The sequence below is a fragment of the Lissotriton helveticus genome, chromosome 3_1 (genome assembly GCF_964261635.1).
Source record: "Lissotriton helveticus chromosome 3_1, aLisHel1.1, whole genome shotgun sequence".
In the NCBI taxonomy this organism is placed as follows: domain Eukaryota; kingdom Metazoa; phylum Chordata; class Amphibia; order Caudata; family Salamandridae; genus Lissotriton; species Lissotriton helveticus.
In genome coordinates this window covers 19,593,516-19,613,021 of record NC_136061.1, presented here as the reverse complement: position 1 = coordinate 19,613,021, position 19,506 = coordinate 19,593,516, and the positions used below count along the sequence as shown (strand labels likewise).

Below are 19,506 nucleotides of genomic sequence, written 5' to 3'. Positions count from 1 at the left end.
TTATTCATGTAATGATGGTGTTTCTTTTTCATTGTTATTTTGGAGAGTCGTTGAATGTATATATTACTGAAATTTCTGAAATTTGCATCTCTTGATATTTCTCATTTTAATATTATTGTCAGTTTAGCAAAGTAAGACATCATTTGTAGTATAGCCTATGATTATGCCCATCCAGGGTTCAATTATGTATTGCGCATCTTTTAGTAAGATCAAATTATGATGTATGCGCGCATTTGCTTATAGTTATATTCATGACTAGGCAATTTATGTAGTTCTGATCACTAGAGCTGGGCTCTGGCACTATATCGTGGTCGCGCACTATTTTCACTACATTTGTGCCCATTCAGGGCTAGATTTGAGGGACTTACAGTGGTTGAGAAATGATGGTTAATTTATGTTCATTTAAACGTATGGTTTTTGTATTTATATTCACAGAATCTGTGTTTTTAACCATTTTTGCCATCATGCTAACGATACTTTGACCATCTTAAGATGGCGGCCATAGTAGACTGTTGTATGTTAGTCCTTCTTTGTTTGTTACTTTGCAAATGACGCTTTTTAAAGTTGATGGGCGCCTCGGCTCTCTGCACAATTTGACGAAGCCCGATGGCGAAACGCGTCTTGTTGCTGTGAGCGTTCCAACATTAAACATCTTGGTTGGAACCACCCCTGCGTGTGCTGCATTCTTTTGGATTTAATATCCTGTGGATTTTTGGAGCTTGAATACGTTCGCGGGCACCCCCCCGCTTTGTGTGCACCCGCTCGAGAGTGCAGTTGGCTGGTGTTTGGGAGCTGTTTTATATATATATATATATATATATATATATATATATATAGGTAGATAAACCAAAAGAGGTACAAAAGAGGAAAAATTAGGCCTAGGCCTTATACTATTTTGTAGCCTATAGGTGTCCTTTTGTAAAAAAGACCCAAATGTAGAGCACCAACCAATCAGAACAGCCTCACCCTGTGGAACCTTCCTGAGAAAGCTCAGAGCCTCAGATTTTCGTAGCCGTTGTATAGCCCGAATGACATATGCCAAAAGGGGTGAGCTTTCCCAGGGGAGGTGGGTGGGCGCATGGGAATCTATAAAAGTTACCAATACTGGAGAACTAAAGTTACAGGTAAGTAACTTGTTTCTTACTCCAGTATTGGAACTTTCATAGATTCACATAGCTTGTATCAGAATAGATAGCAGTAGTATACTTAGCACATTTCGTGTATAACGTCCCAATAACCTTACATAATATGTCATGAACTCACCATAATATCACAATACAGTTAAACAACAGTATAAATAACGAAATGTGAAAGAAAGGAAGGAGGGTAGAAAGGAAAGCTCACCGCTCACTGGAAGAGATTTCTCAGGACCGCTTGACCAACAGCCACATCCCCTTTAGCAGAGGAGTCCAAGCAGTAGTGCCTTGTGAAGGAATGAGTACTGCTCCAGGTGGCCGCTCTGCAGATGTCCTTAATCGATACTCCTGCAAACAGCGCCGTTGAAGATGAGATAGACCTCGTGGAGTGCGCTTTAACCTGTCCTTCCAGGGGCTTCCCCGCCGCCTGGTGGCAGAAACGGATCGCACTAGATATCCATCTGGAGATCCCTTGTTTTGATAACGGAAACCCCTTACGAGGGGCCCCAAAAGCCACAAACAGCTGAGGTGATTTCCTAAACCCAGCCGTGCGTTGAAGATAGAATTTTAGACATCTCTGGACGTCTAGAGAATGAAGTGCCCTTTCGGCCGGAGTGGAAGGCCGAGGGAAAAAAGAATTCAGAACAATTGGTTCATTCAGGTGAAAGTCCGTAGGAACCTTAGGAATAAACTTTGGGTTCATTCTAAGGATCAAGGTGTCATTTTTTAATTGGTTCAAACGGGGGCCTCATTAGTTGGGCCAGGACCACATTTAGATGCCATACAGGAGGTGGCGGCCGGATTGGTGGAAACACTATAAACAGTCCTTTTAAGAATTGCTTTATGACTCTTGTTGATAAAAGAGAAGGACCTGATCTTGTTCTTCTGTATCTGGAGATTGCCGCCAAGTGGACCGTGATGGAAGAATGGGCAAGACCTGCATGAGCTAATGACAGGATATATGGCAAGAGTTGATGTGGAGCAGATGAAAAAGGGTGCACTCCTTCTCGCTGGCACCATATGTAGAAACGCTTCCACTTTGCTCTATACGTCCTATTCGTGCTAGGCGCCCACGCCTGAGCCAAGATGTTTCTGCATTCGTCAGAAATGTCTAGATCTCTGAACTCTCTGTGCTCAGGAGCCATGCTGCCAATTGAAGCGAGTTCGGGTTCGGGTGGAGAACTTGCCTATTGGACATTGACAGAAGAGACTGGCTAGGTCGTAGATGTATGGGATTGTCTTGAGACAGAAGGAGAAGCTCCGTGAACCAAAACTGGCGAGCCCAGGTGGGAGCAATCAGAATCACCTTGCATTGGTCCATCTTGAGTTTCCTGAGGACTCGAGGAATTAGGGGAAACGGAGGAAAGGCGTAAACAAATGCACCGGACAAGGACATCAAAAGCGCATTCCCCAGCGATCCCCGATGGTGTTCCCTGCTTGCATAATATCGGCATTTCTTGTTTGCCGGCGTGGCGAACAGGTCGATCGCTGGTGTCCCCCATTGGGCGAAGATCTCCTTGATCATTGAATCGTCCAATTCCCACTCGTGAGAAATCGCTCTTAGGCGACTTAGAGTATCCGCCTTTGTGTTGTCTACGCCTGGCAGATGCTCTGCCACCAGCGAGATGTCCTGCGAAATCGCCCATTCCCACAGTAGTTGAGCTTCCTTGGACAGTTGTGACGATCTTGTGCCTCCCTGCTTGTTGACATAGTGCATGGCCGTGGTGTTGTCCGTACGCACTAGGATGGATGAGTTCCTTATCCTTGGGAGGAAAGCTAACAGAGCCAACCGAATGGCTCTCAGCTCCAGAACATTTATATGCAGACGACCCTCCACCGGCGTCCAATGCCCACTGACTTGGAGGTCTTGCATGACCGCTCCCCATCCCTGAAGGGAGGCATCTGTTGTAATGATGTGTGTGGCCAGAGGCATTCTGAAACTGAGACCCACCGAAAGGTGAGAACCTTCTATCCACCAGGCCGCCGCCTGCTTCATCTGTAGGGTGCCCTTGACTTTGTCGTTGAAAGAAACGTCCACTTGCCTCCACTGAAGGTCTAGTTGCTCTTGCAAGGGACGCATCCGCAGCCTGCAGTGCGGAATCAATTAAATACAGGAGGAAATCAAACCTAGAAGAGACTTGTACATCCTGGCTGACACTGACTGCCTCTTTCACAGTCGACTGGCCAAAGAAATGAGTTTTGCTTTTCTTTCTTCCGATGGGTAAGCTTTGCAAGCCTGCGCATCGATAAGAGCGCCCAGGAATTTCACCGAATTGGACGGCCGAAGGACAAATTTCTCTCGGTTGAGCTGAAAGCTGTGCTGATCGAAGAGACGCAAACATGTCCCTAGTGCTCCTGCAGCCACTTGATAACTTGGTGCCTTTAGCAGCCAGTCGTCCAAGTACGGGAAAACCTCTAGCGACTGCCTTCTCAGAAAAGCTGCCACCGGGGCCAGCACCTTTGTGAATATCCGCGGCGCTGATCTCAACCCGAATGGGAGCACCATGAACTGGAAGTGACTCTTGTCCACTGTGAAGCGAAGGAAACGTCTGTGAGCTGGGTGGATCGGGATATGGAAATAGGCATCTTCCAGGTCTAACGTAGCCATAAAGTCGCCTGGATTCAGGAGGCGCAAAATATCCTGGAGTGAGATCATCCGAAATGAGAGTTTCACGAGATAGGTGTTGAGCTCCCTTAAGTCCAGGATCGGACGCCACTTGTCTTTGGTCTTCTGAATCAGGAAAAACCTGGAATAGAAGCCTTCGCCTCTTTGCGATAGAGGGACACGCTGGATCGCCCCTTTCTGAAGCATTTGTAGAACTTCTAACTGCAGAAGGCGTAAGTGTCTCGTATTTGTGGCGTGGGGAGCTCTGTAAGGTGGAAAATCCTGGAACTCCAATGTGTGTCCCTGACGGATGATGTTCAATACCCATTGATCCGATGTTATCTGTTCCCAGCTGCTCAGATGTTGAGAGATCCTGCCGCCCACCGGTGATACATGGGGCGGAGGAACAGTCGGCAGAGTCAGGATGCCGCTATTGACGCTTGGAGGCGTCCCTGCTCTGACGACCCTGTCGTCCACGTGAGCTTTGGCGAGAGAAAGATTGCGTTTGCGATTGACGCTGATAGTACTGATTACCGTACTGAGGCCTGTACGATTGTGATTGTTGAGTATAACGTTGTTGTTGGTAACCACCTCTTGTCGATGTGAAGCCTCTTCCTCTTGCTCCACGGAAAGTTGTCTTCCTATATTGCAATGTGCCCAAGGACCGAGCCGTCTCCGTGTCCTTCTTTATCCCCTGTAGAGTATCATCAACATGTTTCCCAAACAACATGTCACCGTCAAAGGGTAAGTCCAAGATTTTATTCTTGACTTCTGGATGAAACCAGGTCGCCCGCAACCAACCCTGACGACTAAGAACAGCTGCTCCACCAAGAGCACGGAAAGCAGTGGTAGCGATGTCCATCGCGCAATCTATTATTTCCGATGAGGAACGTTGTCCCTCCCCCAGGAGTTTCTGGGCCTCAGCCTTAGGATCGTCAGGGAGCTGGTTTAAGAATGGCGAGACGTCACTCCACATCTGACGGTCGTATCGTGCCAAGATCGCTAGGGCATTGGAAGCCCTGACCAGCAAACTAGCAATAGACGAAAAACGTCTACCTTCTCTGTCCGGTGGAGCTGTTAGAGGAGCCGATGGATTGCGTGACTTTCGCTGAGCTGCTTGCGATATCACCGAATCCGGTCTCGGTTGGCCAACAAAGCAAGCTGGACTGTCATCCGGCGCCTTATATTTCTTTTCCAAGCGCGGAAGGACTGGAATGACCGTAGCCGGCGCCTGCATCACCTTCTTTCCCTCTTCCCATATATGTTCCACAATGGGAATGGAGCGTACAGCCTTGCGATATGACTCCTTGAAATCATATAAAAAACAATCCGTGGAAGTTGACGGCATGGTGAGCTTAAAACGTGCTGTGGCTCTATCCATTAAGTTATGAAAACCTCCCACGTCCGCCGGAGGCGAGTCAATTGGGTCCGGTATTGGGGATGCAGGATCTGGAATAACATATTGATTCCATTCCACATCAGGATCTTGAGCTTGATTATCTACTTCATCGTCCTCTGAAGTGTCAACCTGGGTAAGCTCTACCCGCTGAGGAACTTCTACAGCCTCCTCTACATGCTGGGGCCGTGAAGAACAAGCAGCCGACAATTGAGATTGCTCCTGCGCCTGATCCTGCACTGGACGCGGCGCTTGCCTGCTACGATATTCCTCCAACATAGCTCGTAAGTCCGTAAGCAGAGTCAACGGCATTGAGACCAAACCCTGCTGGTTCGGGACATCCTGATATTGTACGCGATCCTGCTGCTGTTGTTGTTGTTGATTATAAAAATATTCATTCTCTGGCTCAGAGTCATGAAACTTTAGGTGCAATTGTGATGGACTATATGCATCCCCAAATTCACCATCCTCCTCATCCGAATATTCTTCCTCGTCAAACAATAAGGCCGGAGGTAATGGATCTACCTTCCTCGGCGAAGTCACATCCGGCGTAATACGTCTTTTTCTAGGGTGCTCAGCCCTCACTAACGTCGACCCTTCCCTCGTCGACGGTGGCGTCGTCGACGACAGAATTGGCTTTGTCGTCGTCGAAGTCATCGTCGACGGGATAGTCGCCGTCGACGAGATTGTCATCGTCAACGGAATTGCCGTCGTCGGCGTGGTCGTCGTTGACGCTTTCGGCGACGCTGTCGCCGTCGCCGTCGCCTTCGTCGACGGTGTAGTTCTCGTTGTCGCCGTCGACGGAAGCTTCTTCTTCGTCGACGGTAAAGAAGATGTCGTCGGCGGTGGTAAACTCGACGACGATGTCGTCGACGAAGTCTTTGCTTCTTTAACTTTAGCCACTGAGGAAACCTCTACAGCTGTCTTCCTCAAAGTTTTAGATCCATCAGCCTGATGGGATGGCCCAGCCGAGCCATCATCTTTCTTTGATCTTGGTACCTCAGGTACCGGCCTCTCCCTCTCCTTTTCACTTCCGTGAGGAGATTCGCCAGGCCCAGGGACCTGTCAGAGGTCCCACGCACAGCCTTCGAGGGGGGTTCCAAAGAAACTGAAGCAGATGACCTACCCCTCTTCAGTGACCTCTTCGAAGACGTAGTTGAAGCAGCATCCTCTTCATCACTGGAAATAATATTATCTCTCGACTTCATCTTCTGTAACCATGTCAGCAGACGCCCCTCACGGTCATGTAGGGTCTTGGTTGAAAAAGTTCTGCAGATCTTACAGTCTGCCACCTTATGATCTGGGTATAAGCAGTATATACAATCCTTGTGCTTATCCTCAGCAAAAAGTCGTTTTTTAGAACATGTGGCACAAGGCCTGAACAGGCTTTTCTTCTCCTTGTCCGCCATTATCTAAAGATGTTAAGAAATCCTGTAAAGATTAAGTAGAAAACAGTACCTCAAAAGAAAACTAGAGCAGAGCTCTATGGAGACTCCCTATCACCAACGTGCGGTAGAAAATCTGAGGCTCTGAGCTTTCTCAGGTAGGTTCCACAGGGTGAGGCTGTTCTGATTGGTTGGTGCTCTACATTTGGGTCTTTTTTTACAAAAGGACCCCTATAGGCTACAAAATAGTATAAGGCCTAGGCCTAATTTTTCCTCTTTTGTACCTCTTTTGGTTTATCTACATATATATATATATATATATATATATATATATATATATATATTCACTGAAAAAACCATAGGTTATAGACCATATATAGTTAGGAATTAGCATTTACAAAACCTTGAAAATTCACTGAAAAAACCATAGGTTATAGACCATATATAGTTAGGAATTAGCATTTAAAAAACCTTATTTTACTCACACAAAACCATTGAAATTCCATATATAGTTAGTTGCACTAACTATATATCGCGCACCCGCAATCCACTGCTGATGATGTCACATATTACATCATTCATGACATGGTCAGTGACATCACTGATGACATCACTGATGACATCTCAAATGACATCACTGATGACATCACTGATGACATCTCAAATGACATCACTGATGACAACATCCAGTGATTATGTGTTTCTGTAAAGTTTAAATATGTTTTACATATTGAAGAATGAGTGGATGTATAAGTGTCTGAATGAAGGTTTTAGTAGGTGCGTGATTGACTGTATGAGTGAGTGATTAAATGCGTCTTACTAAATGCACGGGTTAGTGACTAAACTGTCTGAAAGTGTGCATCAGCATGTCTGTTGTTGTGCAAGCTGCTGCATGTGTTGATCAGTAGCTATATAAGTAGCTATATGGGTTATTGATTGGTTGCACAAGTATTTGTATGGGAGACTGAGTGTGTGTATGGCTGGCTGGGAGGTGTGTGACTCTGTGCAGATCAATGTGTACTTGTATCAGTGATTCTATAAGAGAGTAAGTATGTGTTAGTATATGTTTTAAAATGTAAGGTACTCTATGTTTAACTGTGTAGATTAGAAAATGGAACTGTGATTGATTCTTTACAGGACTGACTAGGTGTGTGAGTAACTCCATGGATGAGTGGCAGAGTGTGAGTGTCTGTATAGGTGTATGAGTGCATATGATAGTGTTGTAAAGATGAGTGATTGTATGTATGAATGATTGTATGGGTGAATGAGTGAATGTGTGTGTAGACGTAGGAATCAGTGAGTGCGTATGTAGTAACTAGTATTGGTGTGTCAATGGTTTCAAAAATTATACTCTGTATTTAACACTGGGTGTAACAGAGGTTATATTAAAGTGTGAGGAGATGCATTGTATTGTCACATTAATGATATCATCATTGATGTGACCATTGATGTCAAATGAGATATCATCAGTGATGTCATTTGAGATGTCATCAGTGATGTCATCAGTGATGTCACTGACCATGTCATGAATGATGTAATATGTGACATCATCAGCAGTGGATTGCGGGTGCGCGATATATAGTTAGTGCAACTAACTATATATGGAATTTCAATGGTTTTGTGTGAGTAAAATAAGGTTTTTTAAATGCTAATTCCTAACTATATATGGTCTATAACCTATGGTTTTTTCAGTGAATTTTCAAGGTTTTGTAAATGCTAATTCCTAACTATATATGGTCTATAACCTATGGTTTTTTCAGTGAATTTCAATGGTTTTTTAATAGCAAATATCATAAGCTGTCGAATGTCAAGTACGTGGTAAGTAAAAACATTTTCGTGTTTATGCACACTGATCTGCTTTGAATGCTACCCCCCACCCCTCATTTCTATTAGGAGTACTCTCTCTTTGCAGATAGTGAAGGGTAGTTAACGCAGCCCTTTGCCCCCTTTGTAATCCGTCGTGCCTGCTTCTCTCTCCATTTGATTGATTGTTCTCTTTGGTTCATTCTCTATTTACAAACAAGCACAGAGTCAAAATACTCTGTTTAGTCTTTGCAGATAGCGAAAAACCGTGTAAAAAAACAAAAGGAATCGAGCAAAATCAGTAGGCCACTAATGGGATCTCTTTTTGACCCCGCTAAAATAGAAACATTAGGAACAACCTGTTGAAAATAGCAATGCGTATGTACATAAGCGGCGTTCATTTGTGTTCACAGTACCCCTTGTTGATTGTTTGAATCGAGCATTGAATTGTTCGAAGTTGGTTCTCTTAAGGATCTTCTCTGCCTGCAAACGAGGAAGAATAGGAATATTCTCTCTCCCTTTGCAGATAGTGAAGGGTAGGTAACGCAAGCCTTTAACACGTCGTACCTATTTCATTCCTCATTGATTGATTGATTGTCCGAACATTGACTGTTTGGGAATTAGTTCTTTTTGGAGGTATTCCCTGTTTGCAAATAAACGTAGGAAAATCTTTGCAAGTAGTGAAAGGGTACGTAATGCGGACCTTTCTCCCCCGTTGTAATCTGTCATGCCTATCTACTCCCCACTGATTGATGCACCTGTTTCACCCGGACCATTTACTAGACATACGTCATCTGGCCCGACCAGAGAGCACCCCTAGTGAAAAAGACATATGCAATAATAACGAAGTGATCACTGTATCCTGTTAACAGAAACTTTAGCATGAAACAACCTGGAAAGAAAAGAATAGGAAATCGAAAATCAGTAGGCCACTGATGAACATGAACTTTTATTAAACAACGAACAAAGAAACGATAACATAACGTAATGATAAAACCTATTAATGTCCTAGAAACAAGAAAACGTTAGAAATATGCCAGTGGTGAGAGACCAGAAAAACAGTAAGAGAAACCAAATCACCCCTCGCTGTCCCACCGCCTGCCACGCCCAAAAAATCGATAGACTAGGGAAAATGCAAGTCAGTAGAACATCCGCCCCCACTCTGGAAACTTCCAAGGTGGGGCAGGGTTCCGGCTACGCCCAGCCGGGAGCAGCCCATATAAAGCAGGTCCTGCTGCCACGCCTCGGCCAGGAGATCCTAACGTAGGGTGTAGCCGGAGGAGAGGCCGAGACCAGCGGGACCCGGCCAGGGGATTGCCTTTACAACGCTGAAGAGTTACAGGGGGGGAATGTCTCCTCGACCCTCCCCTCTCTCTCCCAGTCCGGCCGCGGTGGCCCTTGAGAGTTGCAGGTAGTCCCGCCACATGCTCTTCCGGTCCGGCCACCAACGGTCGGGGGGCCGAGGCCGACGGGATCCGGCTGCAGCCAATAAACCAAGAAACCCGTTAATGGGGCCAGAGCCAGGGGCGTCCGGCCGACATCTACCGGAAGCCCGGCCCGAAGACGGACGGGACACTTCTTCTTTCTTGAAAAATGGCTGCGACAACACTGGGGGGGGGGTGTCTTGCACATGCCTCCGACCCCCCCCCCCCCTCGTCCTCATCGCCTGGTCCGGCCATAACAAATCTCAAGCGAGACGCCGTGGGGTGCACTGGGAGGGAGAGACGGTGCGAACAGGCCTCTCCCGCCTCCCCAGGTGGAGGCTTCCCAGCTGCACCCACTCACGCACGCACGCACCTACTAAAACCTTCATTCAGACACTTATACATCCACTCATTCTTCAATATGTAAAACATATTTAAACTTTACAGAAACACATAATCACTGGATGTTGTCATCAGTGATGTCATTTGAGATGTCATCAGTGATGTCATCAGTGATGTCATTTGAGATGTCATCAGTGATGTCATCAGTGATGTCACTGACCATGTCATGAATGATGTAATATGTGACATCATCAGCAGTGGATTGCGGGTGCGCGATATATAGTTAGTGCAACTAACTATATATGGAATTTCAATGGTTTTGTGTGAGTAAAATAAGGTTTTTTAAATGCTAATTCCTAACTATATATGGTCTATAACCTATGGTTTTTTCAGTGAATTTTCAAGGTTTTGTAAATGCTAATTCCTAACTATATATGGTCTATAACCTATGGTTTTTTCAGTGAATTTCAATGGTTTTTTAATAGCAAATATCATAAGCTGTCGAATGTCAAGTACGTGGTAAGTAAAAACATTTTCGTGTTTATGCACACTGATCTGCTTTGAATGCTACCCCCCACCCCTCATTTCTATTAGGAGTACTCTCTCTTTGCAGATAGTGAAGGGTAGTTAACGCAGCCCTTTGCCCCCTTTGTAATCCGTCGTGCCTGCTTCTCTCTCCATTTGATTGATTGTTCTCTTTGGTTCATTCTCTATTTACAAACAAGCACAGAGTCAAAATACTCTGTTTAGTCTTTGCAGATAGCGAAAAACCGTGTAAAAAAACAAAAGGAATCGAGCAAAATCAGTAGGCCACTAATGGGATCTCTTTTTGACCTCGCTAAAATAGAAACATTAGGAACAACCTGTTGAAAATAGCAATGCGTATGTACATAAGCGGCGTTCATTTGTGTTCACAGTACCCCTTGTTGATTGTTTGAATCGAGCATTGAATTGTTCGAAGTTGGTTCTCTTAAGGATCTTCTCTGCCTGCAAACGAGGAAGAATAGGAATATTCTCTCTCCCTTTGCAGATAGTGAAGGGTAGGTAACGCAAGCCTTTAACACGTCGTACCTATTTCATTCCTCATTGATTGATTGATTGTCCGAACATTGACTGTTTGGGAATTAGTTCTTTTTGGAGGTATTCCCTGTTTGCAAATAAACGTAGGAAAATCTTTGCAAGTAGTGAAAGGGTACGTAATGCGGACCTTTCTCCCCCGTTGTAATCTGTCATGCCTATCTACTCCCCACTGATTGATGCACCTGTTTCACCCGGACCATTTACTAGACATACGTCATCTGGCCCGACCAGAGAGCACCCCTAGTGAAAAAGACATATGCAATAATAACGAAGTGATCACTGTATCCTGTTAACAGAAACTTTAGCATGAAACAACCTGGAAAGAAAAGAATAGGAAATCGAAAATCAGTAGGCCACTGATGAACATGAACTTTTATTAAACAACGAACAAAGAAACGATAACATAACGTAATGATAAAACCTATTAATGTCCTAGAAACAAGAAAACGTTAGAAATATGCCAGTGGTGAGAGACCAGAAAAACAGTAAGAGAAACCAAATCACCCCTCGCTGTCCCACCGCCTGCCACGCCCAAAAAATCGATAGACTAGGGAAAATGCAAGTCAGTAGAACATCCGCCCCCACTCTGGAAACTTCCAAGGTGGGGCAGGGTTCCGGCTACGCCCAGCCGGGAGCAGCCCATATAAAGCAGGTCCTGCTGCCACGCCTCGGCCAGGAGATCCTAACGTAGGGTGTAGCCGGAGGAGAGGCCGAGACCAGCGGGACCCGGCCAGGGGATTGCCTTTACAACGCTGAACAGTTGCAGGGGGGGGGGAATGTCTCCTCGACCCTCCCCTCTCTCTCCCAGTCCGGCCGCGGTGGCCCTTGAGAGTTGCAGGTAGTCCCGCCACATGCTCTTCCGGTCCGGCCACCAACGGTCGGGGGGCCGAGGCCGACGGGATCCGGCTGCAGCCAATAAACCAAGAAACCCGTTAATGGGGCCAGAGCCAGGGGCGTCCGGCCGACATCTACCGGAAGCCCGGCCCGAAGACGGACGGGACACTTCTTCTTTCTTGAAAAATGGCTGCGACAACACTGGGGGGGGGGATGTCTTGCACATGCCTCCGACCCCCCCCCCCCTCGTCCTCATCGCCTGGTCCGGCCATAACAAATCTCAAGCGAGACGCCGTGGGGTGCACTGGGAGGGAGAGACGGTGCGAACAGGCCTCTCCCGCCTCCCCAGGTGGAGGCTTCCCAGCTGCACCCTCAGCGCTCCAGGCGCCCGGAAAAGGGTTCTTCCACTGTGGCTATGCTGCAACGTCTCGCCCGGCAGGGTGGAGCCCGTCCGCTCATTTGACCCCGCGATCGCCAGTAGCTACCGAACTCTCAAAATGGCGGTCGACCTGGCAAGAGCGGGCCCAGCATAAAGAAATGGCCCGGTCACTGGTTGACTCCACCACCGTAGTCCTCCACGACCTTGAAGATTCTAGAGGAGCCGCGGGAGTCTCCGACTCCCGATGGGGAATGACTGCCATGATCACCCGTGGAGTGACGAAACTGTATCCGCGGGACGTCGGCGCCAGCCTCACTTTGAATTACTAGAATCCTGCAGACCTCACTTCCGGTGAAAGCACAGTGTGACCCGGTAGGAAAAATTGTTGCACCCCCTCCCCTTTTTGACTGATAGTTCAAACCACCGATCCTTTCCTTTGCCCTTTTAACGGAACTTTGGACTGCCTCCCCCTCTTTTACATTTTCTAGAGAAAACAAAACATTAACCACTACAATAGCATAGCAGTTGACACCAGAACTGTTTTCAAATTGAAAACCAACAACATCTTCAACAGAATCCTTTTTGTTTCTGCTGTGACCCTGCTACAGCACAGGCATTGTCCCCAGCAGTAATTCTGCAATGCCGCTAAGAATAGCTGTGGTGCCTACTGGACTCACTCACCCCCGCGGCGCCCCACGCCGTTATTTGCTGGGCGGCAACTTGCTAGACATCACTTTCGTGCCATCTAGATTTCAGCGCGTTCTGCTGCCTTGGAACTATTCGCACAACAGACCGCTACTGACAACAATATTTCATTATTGGTGCTGTCAATTTCAATAAATCTATTGGATAATTCAAAAGAAATTGCCACGGTCTCTTCGTTGTTTAAATGTTTTTACTGTTTTTGTTTTGTTGTATATATTTATATGTTATTAAAGTTTTATATTCCTACTACTTTGTTGGAGTGCTATATATTTTTAATGTGACACATAATTGTAAAAACTTTGATGTACAAAGAGTCATTCCTGGAATCTTCCGCTTCAGGCTCTGTCCCCTCCCCAATCACAATACAGGATAGTTTTCAGATAGTAGGAACACGTGTGGTGTGACGGATCTCATCGGGTGTGGGCCTTGATCTACTATAACTCCTTTGAAGAGGGGTGATTCTTTACAGCTGGGGCCATAAACTACATCTGCAGGGCTAGCTGATAGCCTGGACAATCGGACACAGAGGAAGAGGAGTGTCAGAGGGTGCGGTAGTGAATAGGGCGAAAGGGAGGTGTCGGGCGGGCACAGTGTGATTCTCAGGGAAGAGCAGCGCAGATGGGGGGAGGTTTATTGCCCATGCATAAGACAGAGAGCGGGGGTGACCAGTGCCTGGGGAAGATGCTTGCGAGGGTGAGGAGCCATGCTACGAATCGACAGCGTGCAGAGAGTGGGTCTGGTCAAGACATCTAAAATGGCTGCCGTGCACGACAAAAGTGTGGCATTTCAAAAAAGGCAAGATGGCGCAGACAATGTTTTTCAACACTTCCTCATTTCCTTCGAATCGAACGTTAACAGACGTTGGGGCATATTACCAAAGTTAAGCGATATTTATCGCTAACGATGCTTACCAACGAATTTTTTACCGCTAAGCATCATCAGAAATTATCGAAGATAAACCTTGCTATTATCAAGGTTTATCACAAATGCGATAATAAACGGCCGCAATGCATGAATATCGCTAAAAACTCAGCGATATTCATACATTACCGAGCTAATGCTCTTAGCCATGTTATCCACCTCCCATTGGTTAACATGGCTAAGAACTGCTCAGGGCAGGTGTTACTTTTTGGAGATATTCGCGCTTAGCGCGAATATCTCCAAAAGTTGGTAATAGGAGATAGATATCTTGCATGTTGTAATGCAAGTTATTGTGGTATATGGAACTCATACCATAATCTCTCAGGAAAGCAGAAACTGATCCTTTTGGGACCGCCTAAAAAGGCCTAGGGGGTGAGGAGTACTCTACTTTGCCCCCTTTTCACGTTCCGAACTATTTTATTTTACTCTCTTCTGTAATTACACAAAATTGCAGCGATAAGATGCATCGGAGACACACAGTGAGAGAAAGGAGGCCGGAGATGAAGAAGAGATGTCAAATACACATTGGAGATAATATAGTGGCAGAAGGGAAGTAAATATGAGTAAACTTACCATGTAACATAAAAATGTTGCACTCTATACTATAAGTCTCATTTTATACTACAATCACTTCGCTACAACCTCATAAATTAAAAATAAAAATGAATAATGTCTCAAACAATTTTTGATTTCTAAATATACATTTATTCTTCAGAATTTTCTAAATTTGAAAGAACTAGTAACATGTCCTCATCAGCAATGTCCTCATGAAAAGTCTCCAATAATGATTCTTGTAACTCTATGGTCTCCAAACACTCGATAAATTCGCCATCAAGAGATTGATCAAAAAAATCATTCAAGTCATCTCCTCCTTCTGACAATATTTCATTATTGGTGCTGTCAATTTCAATCAATGTAGTGGAATCATTCAAGTCATCTCCTCGTGACAATATTTCATTATTGGTGCTCTCAATTTCAATCAATGTAGTGGAATCATTCAAGTCATCTCCTCCTTGTGACAATATTTCATTATTGGTGCTGTCCATTTCAATCAATCTAATGGAATCATACAAGTCATCTCCTCCTTGTGACAATATTTCATTATTGCTGCTCTCAATTTCAATCAACGTAGTGGAATCATTCAAGTCATCTCCTTGTGACAATATTTCATTCTTGGTGCTGTCCATTTCAATCAATCTAATGGAATCATACAAGTCATGTCCTCCTTGTGACAATATTTCATTATTGGTGCTCTCAATTTCAATCAATGTAGTGGACAATTCAAAAGAAATTGCCACGGTCTCTTCATTGTGAGCCATTTTATTTTGAAATTGCTTGCTGTAAATTGCAGAAAAAAATAATCACTTTCATTTATCGTTTTTAGTAATACATAATATAAAACTAACGTTATCAAGTATTTAGTATAACAGAAGGACTGCAAATAAATAACAGAAAACATTTTTCAAATTATCTTCAAGTGTACAACATAGTTCCCCTTACAAATTAACAACTCACCTTTTTAAAAGTAGGAAAAGTGTTAGTACTGTGTAAATCAAACACCAGAAATTCACCACCAAAAATTCCTCACAAATGTACCTCAGACAGTAGTATCACAAAATGGCTGTGGTTTCCTCTCATTTGACATATATACATAACCAATTAACTTTCATCACACACAAATACAAACCAAAGTAACATTTTAATTGGTTCTAAATTTCAACACTTTCAAATGTGTTTTCCCCATGCAATTTTCCATAGGACATTTACATACGTCTACAGCCTGAATGGCTGAACGGAATTACACCAAACTTGGCAAAATGGTACATCAAACCTAAGAGGTCAGGAAGGATCTACTATGCCCCCTTATGGTCATTTCCCCCTTCGCTTTGACCTCCTCTTGTCTCTCAATCCTACCGAGAGACAAGATGGCGGCCGCTACGGACTGTTTGGAATGTTGACAGACGCCGGAGAACCAATCAGCTTCGCAAAGCTCCGTAACGCGAAAAGTACGCGAAGCGGAGCGCTGTTACAGATATATATCTTTTTTTGAACGTTAATTTCTCAAAATCCACTGGAGCACATATATTGAGACCTAGCAAAGGCACATCGGGCTACCAGTCCCTAATATTTTACCAAGTTTCGTGCAAATCCATTCAGCCGTTCGATTATTATTATTATTTTTTTTTTTTGCCCCGCGGGGCCCTTTTAAAACCTCCACATCAAACCTAGGGGGTCAGCGAGGATCTACTATGCCCCCTTATGGTCATTTGCCCCTTCGCTTTGGCCTCCTCTTGTCTCTCGATCCTACCGAGAGACAAGATGGCGGCCGCTACGGACTGTTTGGAATGTTGACAGACGCCAGAGAACCAATCAGCTTCGCTTCACAAAGCTCTGTTGCGCGAAAAGTACGCGTCCTGGGCCGCTGCCCGGTCCGCTGTTACAGATATATATCTTTTTTTAAACGTTAATTTCTCAAAATCCACTGGAGCACATATATTGAAACCTACAAAAGGCACATCGGGCTACCAGTCCCTACAATTTTGCCAAGTTTCGTGCAAATCCATTCAGCCGTTCGGGCTAAAAGTGAGGCCAACCGCCCTATGGAAAACTCAATGTTAAAAACACGTTTTGGGACCCCCCTTTTTTCTCGGCCCCCCCTTGACGAACCCCCCCCAAATTTTCAAGGGCTGCTCAGAAACAAAATGTGCCATTTTCCTGAAAATTTCAGCCAATTCCGTCCACAAACGCCAAAGTTATTAGACATAGAATTTTCAAAAAACCCATAGAGAAAAAATCCTAACTATATATACCTACTGGCGACCGCCAGTAGGTAATATATATATATATATATATATATATATATATATATATATTTTATTACCGAGGCTCCCATTCCGACGACGGGGAATGATACAAGCTATGGGAATCTATGAAAGTTCCAATACTGGAGTAAACGACCTGTTTTTCCGGGTTTTCTATCTTGCCCCACACGTCTTGACTGACGTGTTGACAGACGTGCCGTTCAGCACGTAGACCACACGCGAACTGGATTTAACAGGAAACCGGTCGCGACCCTTTTGCATTCATTGACGAACCGGACTTAGAAACAGACGGCTGCTGTAATGCTCCTCAAGTAAGTCTGACTTCACCCAGAGACCTAATCACGGATGCCCTCACAACATGTAGGGATCTGTCCTTTTTAAATGTACCAGTCTAGAGTTATCCTGGACGCAGTGCTACCGCCATAAGCGGTTGGGTTACCACGTTGGTACCCCAAGCACATCTATGGATATTCTTCCATTTTAACGTTAAAGGGTAATGTAGCTTTTTTAACTTCCCCACTTTGGGCAGAGTCAGTGAATATATGGTTTCACCACTGACCGAGGCTTTTTACCACTTTAGGTGATCACGGCTGCGGCACTTTACACCCTATTTCTCCACCGGCTGGTGAGAAATTCTCGTTGAATAAGAAGGTACGTGTTACTATGACCCATTTATGTTCACATCGACCCGTAAATGCATGGTACTGAATATCACAATTAACCTACAGATACCACGCGTGAAAAAGGAGAGGGTAAATTCCACCCCCCGGAGGCTACGATAAGACGCCTCGAATCCTTCCATTAATTCAAGGTGAGCAGGCCCGGCTGGGCTTTTTACTCATGTTTTATAACAGTACACACACCCAGTACTAAAACAGGCCCCCTCTATTCAATTTCAGGTTGTCCCTATCTTATGTCCTGATGAAGACCCGAAACAGTTGCTAACAAATCTGCACCAAACCGCAGGGTCGAAACGTCGACGTTATTTCGCCAATTGGTCCATACCTTGTCTCAACAGAAAAATATGAATAATTGTACTGTTTGAGAGTATTGATGTTAATTTTTTGGACCTATGCTTTTGTTTGTATTCCCATGAAGCTATATCACAACACAGTCACTTTTAATCACTGATCACGTTCACTCACTTCAGCATTGCTATCTCGTTCTCAGCCTTTGTGGACAACCGATCTTTTATGTTTGAATAAGATTTGCAAAGTGACTGGATAATAACAACTTTGCGAAAAGTATAACTTGTGGTGTGTGTCCTTTTTACGAAAATGTTTCCATGATTAACAATGTGAAATATATAAAGAACACTAAGTATAATTTAAACTGAGAAATTGGTTTGAATCAGACAGAACCATTTTTTGCACATATTGTAATCCCTCTGGCGGAAAGAGACGCCCTTGGGATTACCAGCGGCGGATGGGCTCTCTCAGCCGGTTGGAAGTCAGTCGGAATCACCGGTTGCATTCCTTTCTGACTGACTCCATCATAATGGGTCGGTCAGAAAGGAATCCGTCCGGCTGATTACAATGTGGTCGGAACGGCTCCGACCGGATCATAATTAGGCCCTTTGTACTAAGCAGTAAAGTTACATGTGTGAGGGTCGCCCCACACAAAATATAGGAGAGGCAGAGGTGGAGATTTACACTTCGGTTTGTGAATAGCATTTGTAGGGCTTGACTAGTACTATTGTTATTGTACTAAACATACTACACAGGAAGTTTGTGAACAGGGCCCAAGATTCTAAACATTTGAGCTTCCTCGTATCCCTATACCTCCCAGATATAGCTGTATTTTGATGCTTTGCCCAAATATTAGAGAACAGACATAGACATATGCCCAAATACTGGAGGAGAAGATAGTTTACTATGCAACATAAATCTTGAATATTTGGGATGTTTAATTTTGAGTGATCTTGGCAAAGTTTTAGCAAGTGGGCAGAGTAAAAATAAACACATTAATACGCGCAATGACGCTGCATACTCAGGTATATTGAAAGAGCATTAAAAGACTGGCAGCTTTAACATACAGAGCAATAGAGGCAAGCGGAGTAATTCCCTATGAGAAACGCTGCTCCGTCAGCCGCTCCACCCTCCCTGCTGGACCAGCGCCCAGACTGCAAGGTTACTCACAAAGACTCATTCCTGTGGGTTATATTGGTGCTACCCAGTCAGGTCTGCATGCCAGGCCTCATCTACTCTGCTTTTTGAAGTTATTTTTTCAAAAATGTAATTTCTTTTATATTTTATCTTTCCATTCTTTGTTTTGTAGGCTATGTTTTCGTATTTTATGGTCATTATTTTTCATTATTTATTTTAACTTTAAGCCATGTGATTATTTGATTTAAAAAAACAATCCCTGCTGCTTTGATCTTACCTGCGTTGGCATCTTCAGTGCGTTCCTTCTCCTCTGTGTTCTCACGATGCTTCAAATAATGCGTGGTGGTCTCCAAATGCTTCAAATGATTCCTTGCGCTGAATGTGGTGTCAGAACTGTCTCCTGTTCAAAAAAGATAAAATTCAAAGATCAACTGTAAAAACGCGAACTTCAAGAGGGTTTCTTCGGGTGTTTCAACAACTTAAATTGGGCTGTAAAACCCTTGAAGCACTATGATTAACAGCTGTGCATAGGAAGTGTGTAAGTGTACACACACACTAACATGCGCACA

General features: G+C 44.6%; 1 protein-coding gene across 2 annotated transcripts in view; it reads right to left on the bottom strand.

Annotated features, from left to right (window-relative positions):
• The window catches only part of LOC144822052 (uncharacterized), an 89,400-nt gene that overhangs the window by 25,888 nt on the left and 44,006 nt on the right, over positions 1-19,506 (bottom strand). For both annotated transcript variants that reach the window (XM_078679127.1, XM_078679126.1), the window contains exon 4: positions 19,215-19,337. In XM_078679127.1, the coding sequence (XP_078535253.1) occupies positions 19,215-19,337 (123 nt within the window). The remainder of the gene's footprint in view (positions 1-19,214; positions 19,338-19,506) is intronic.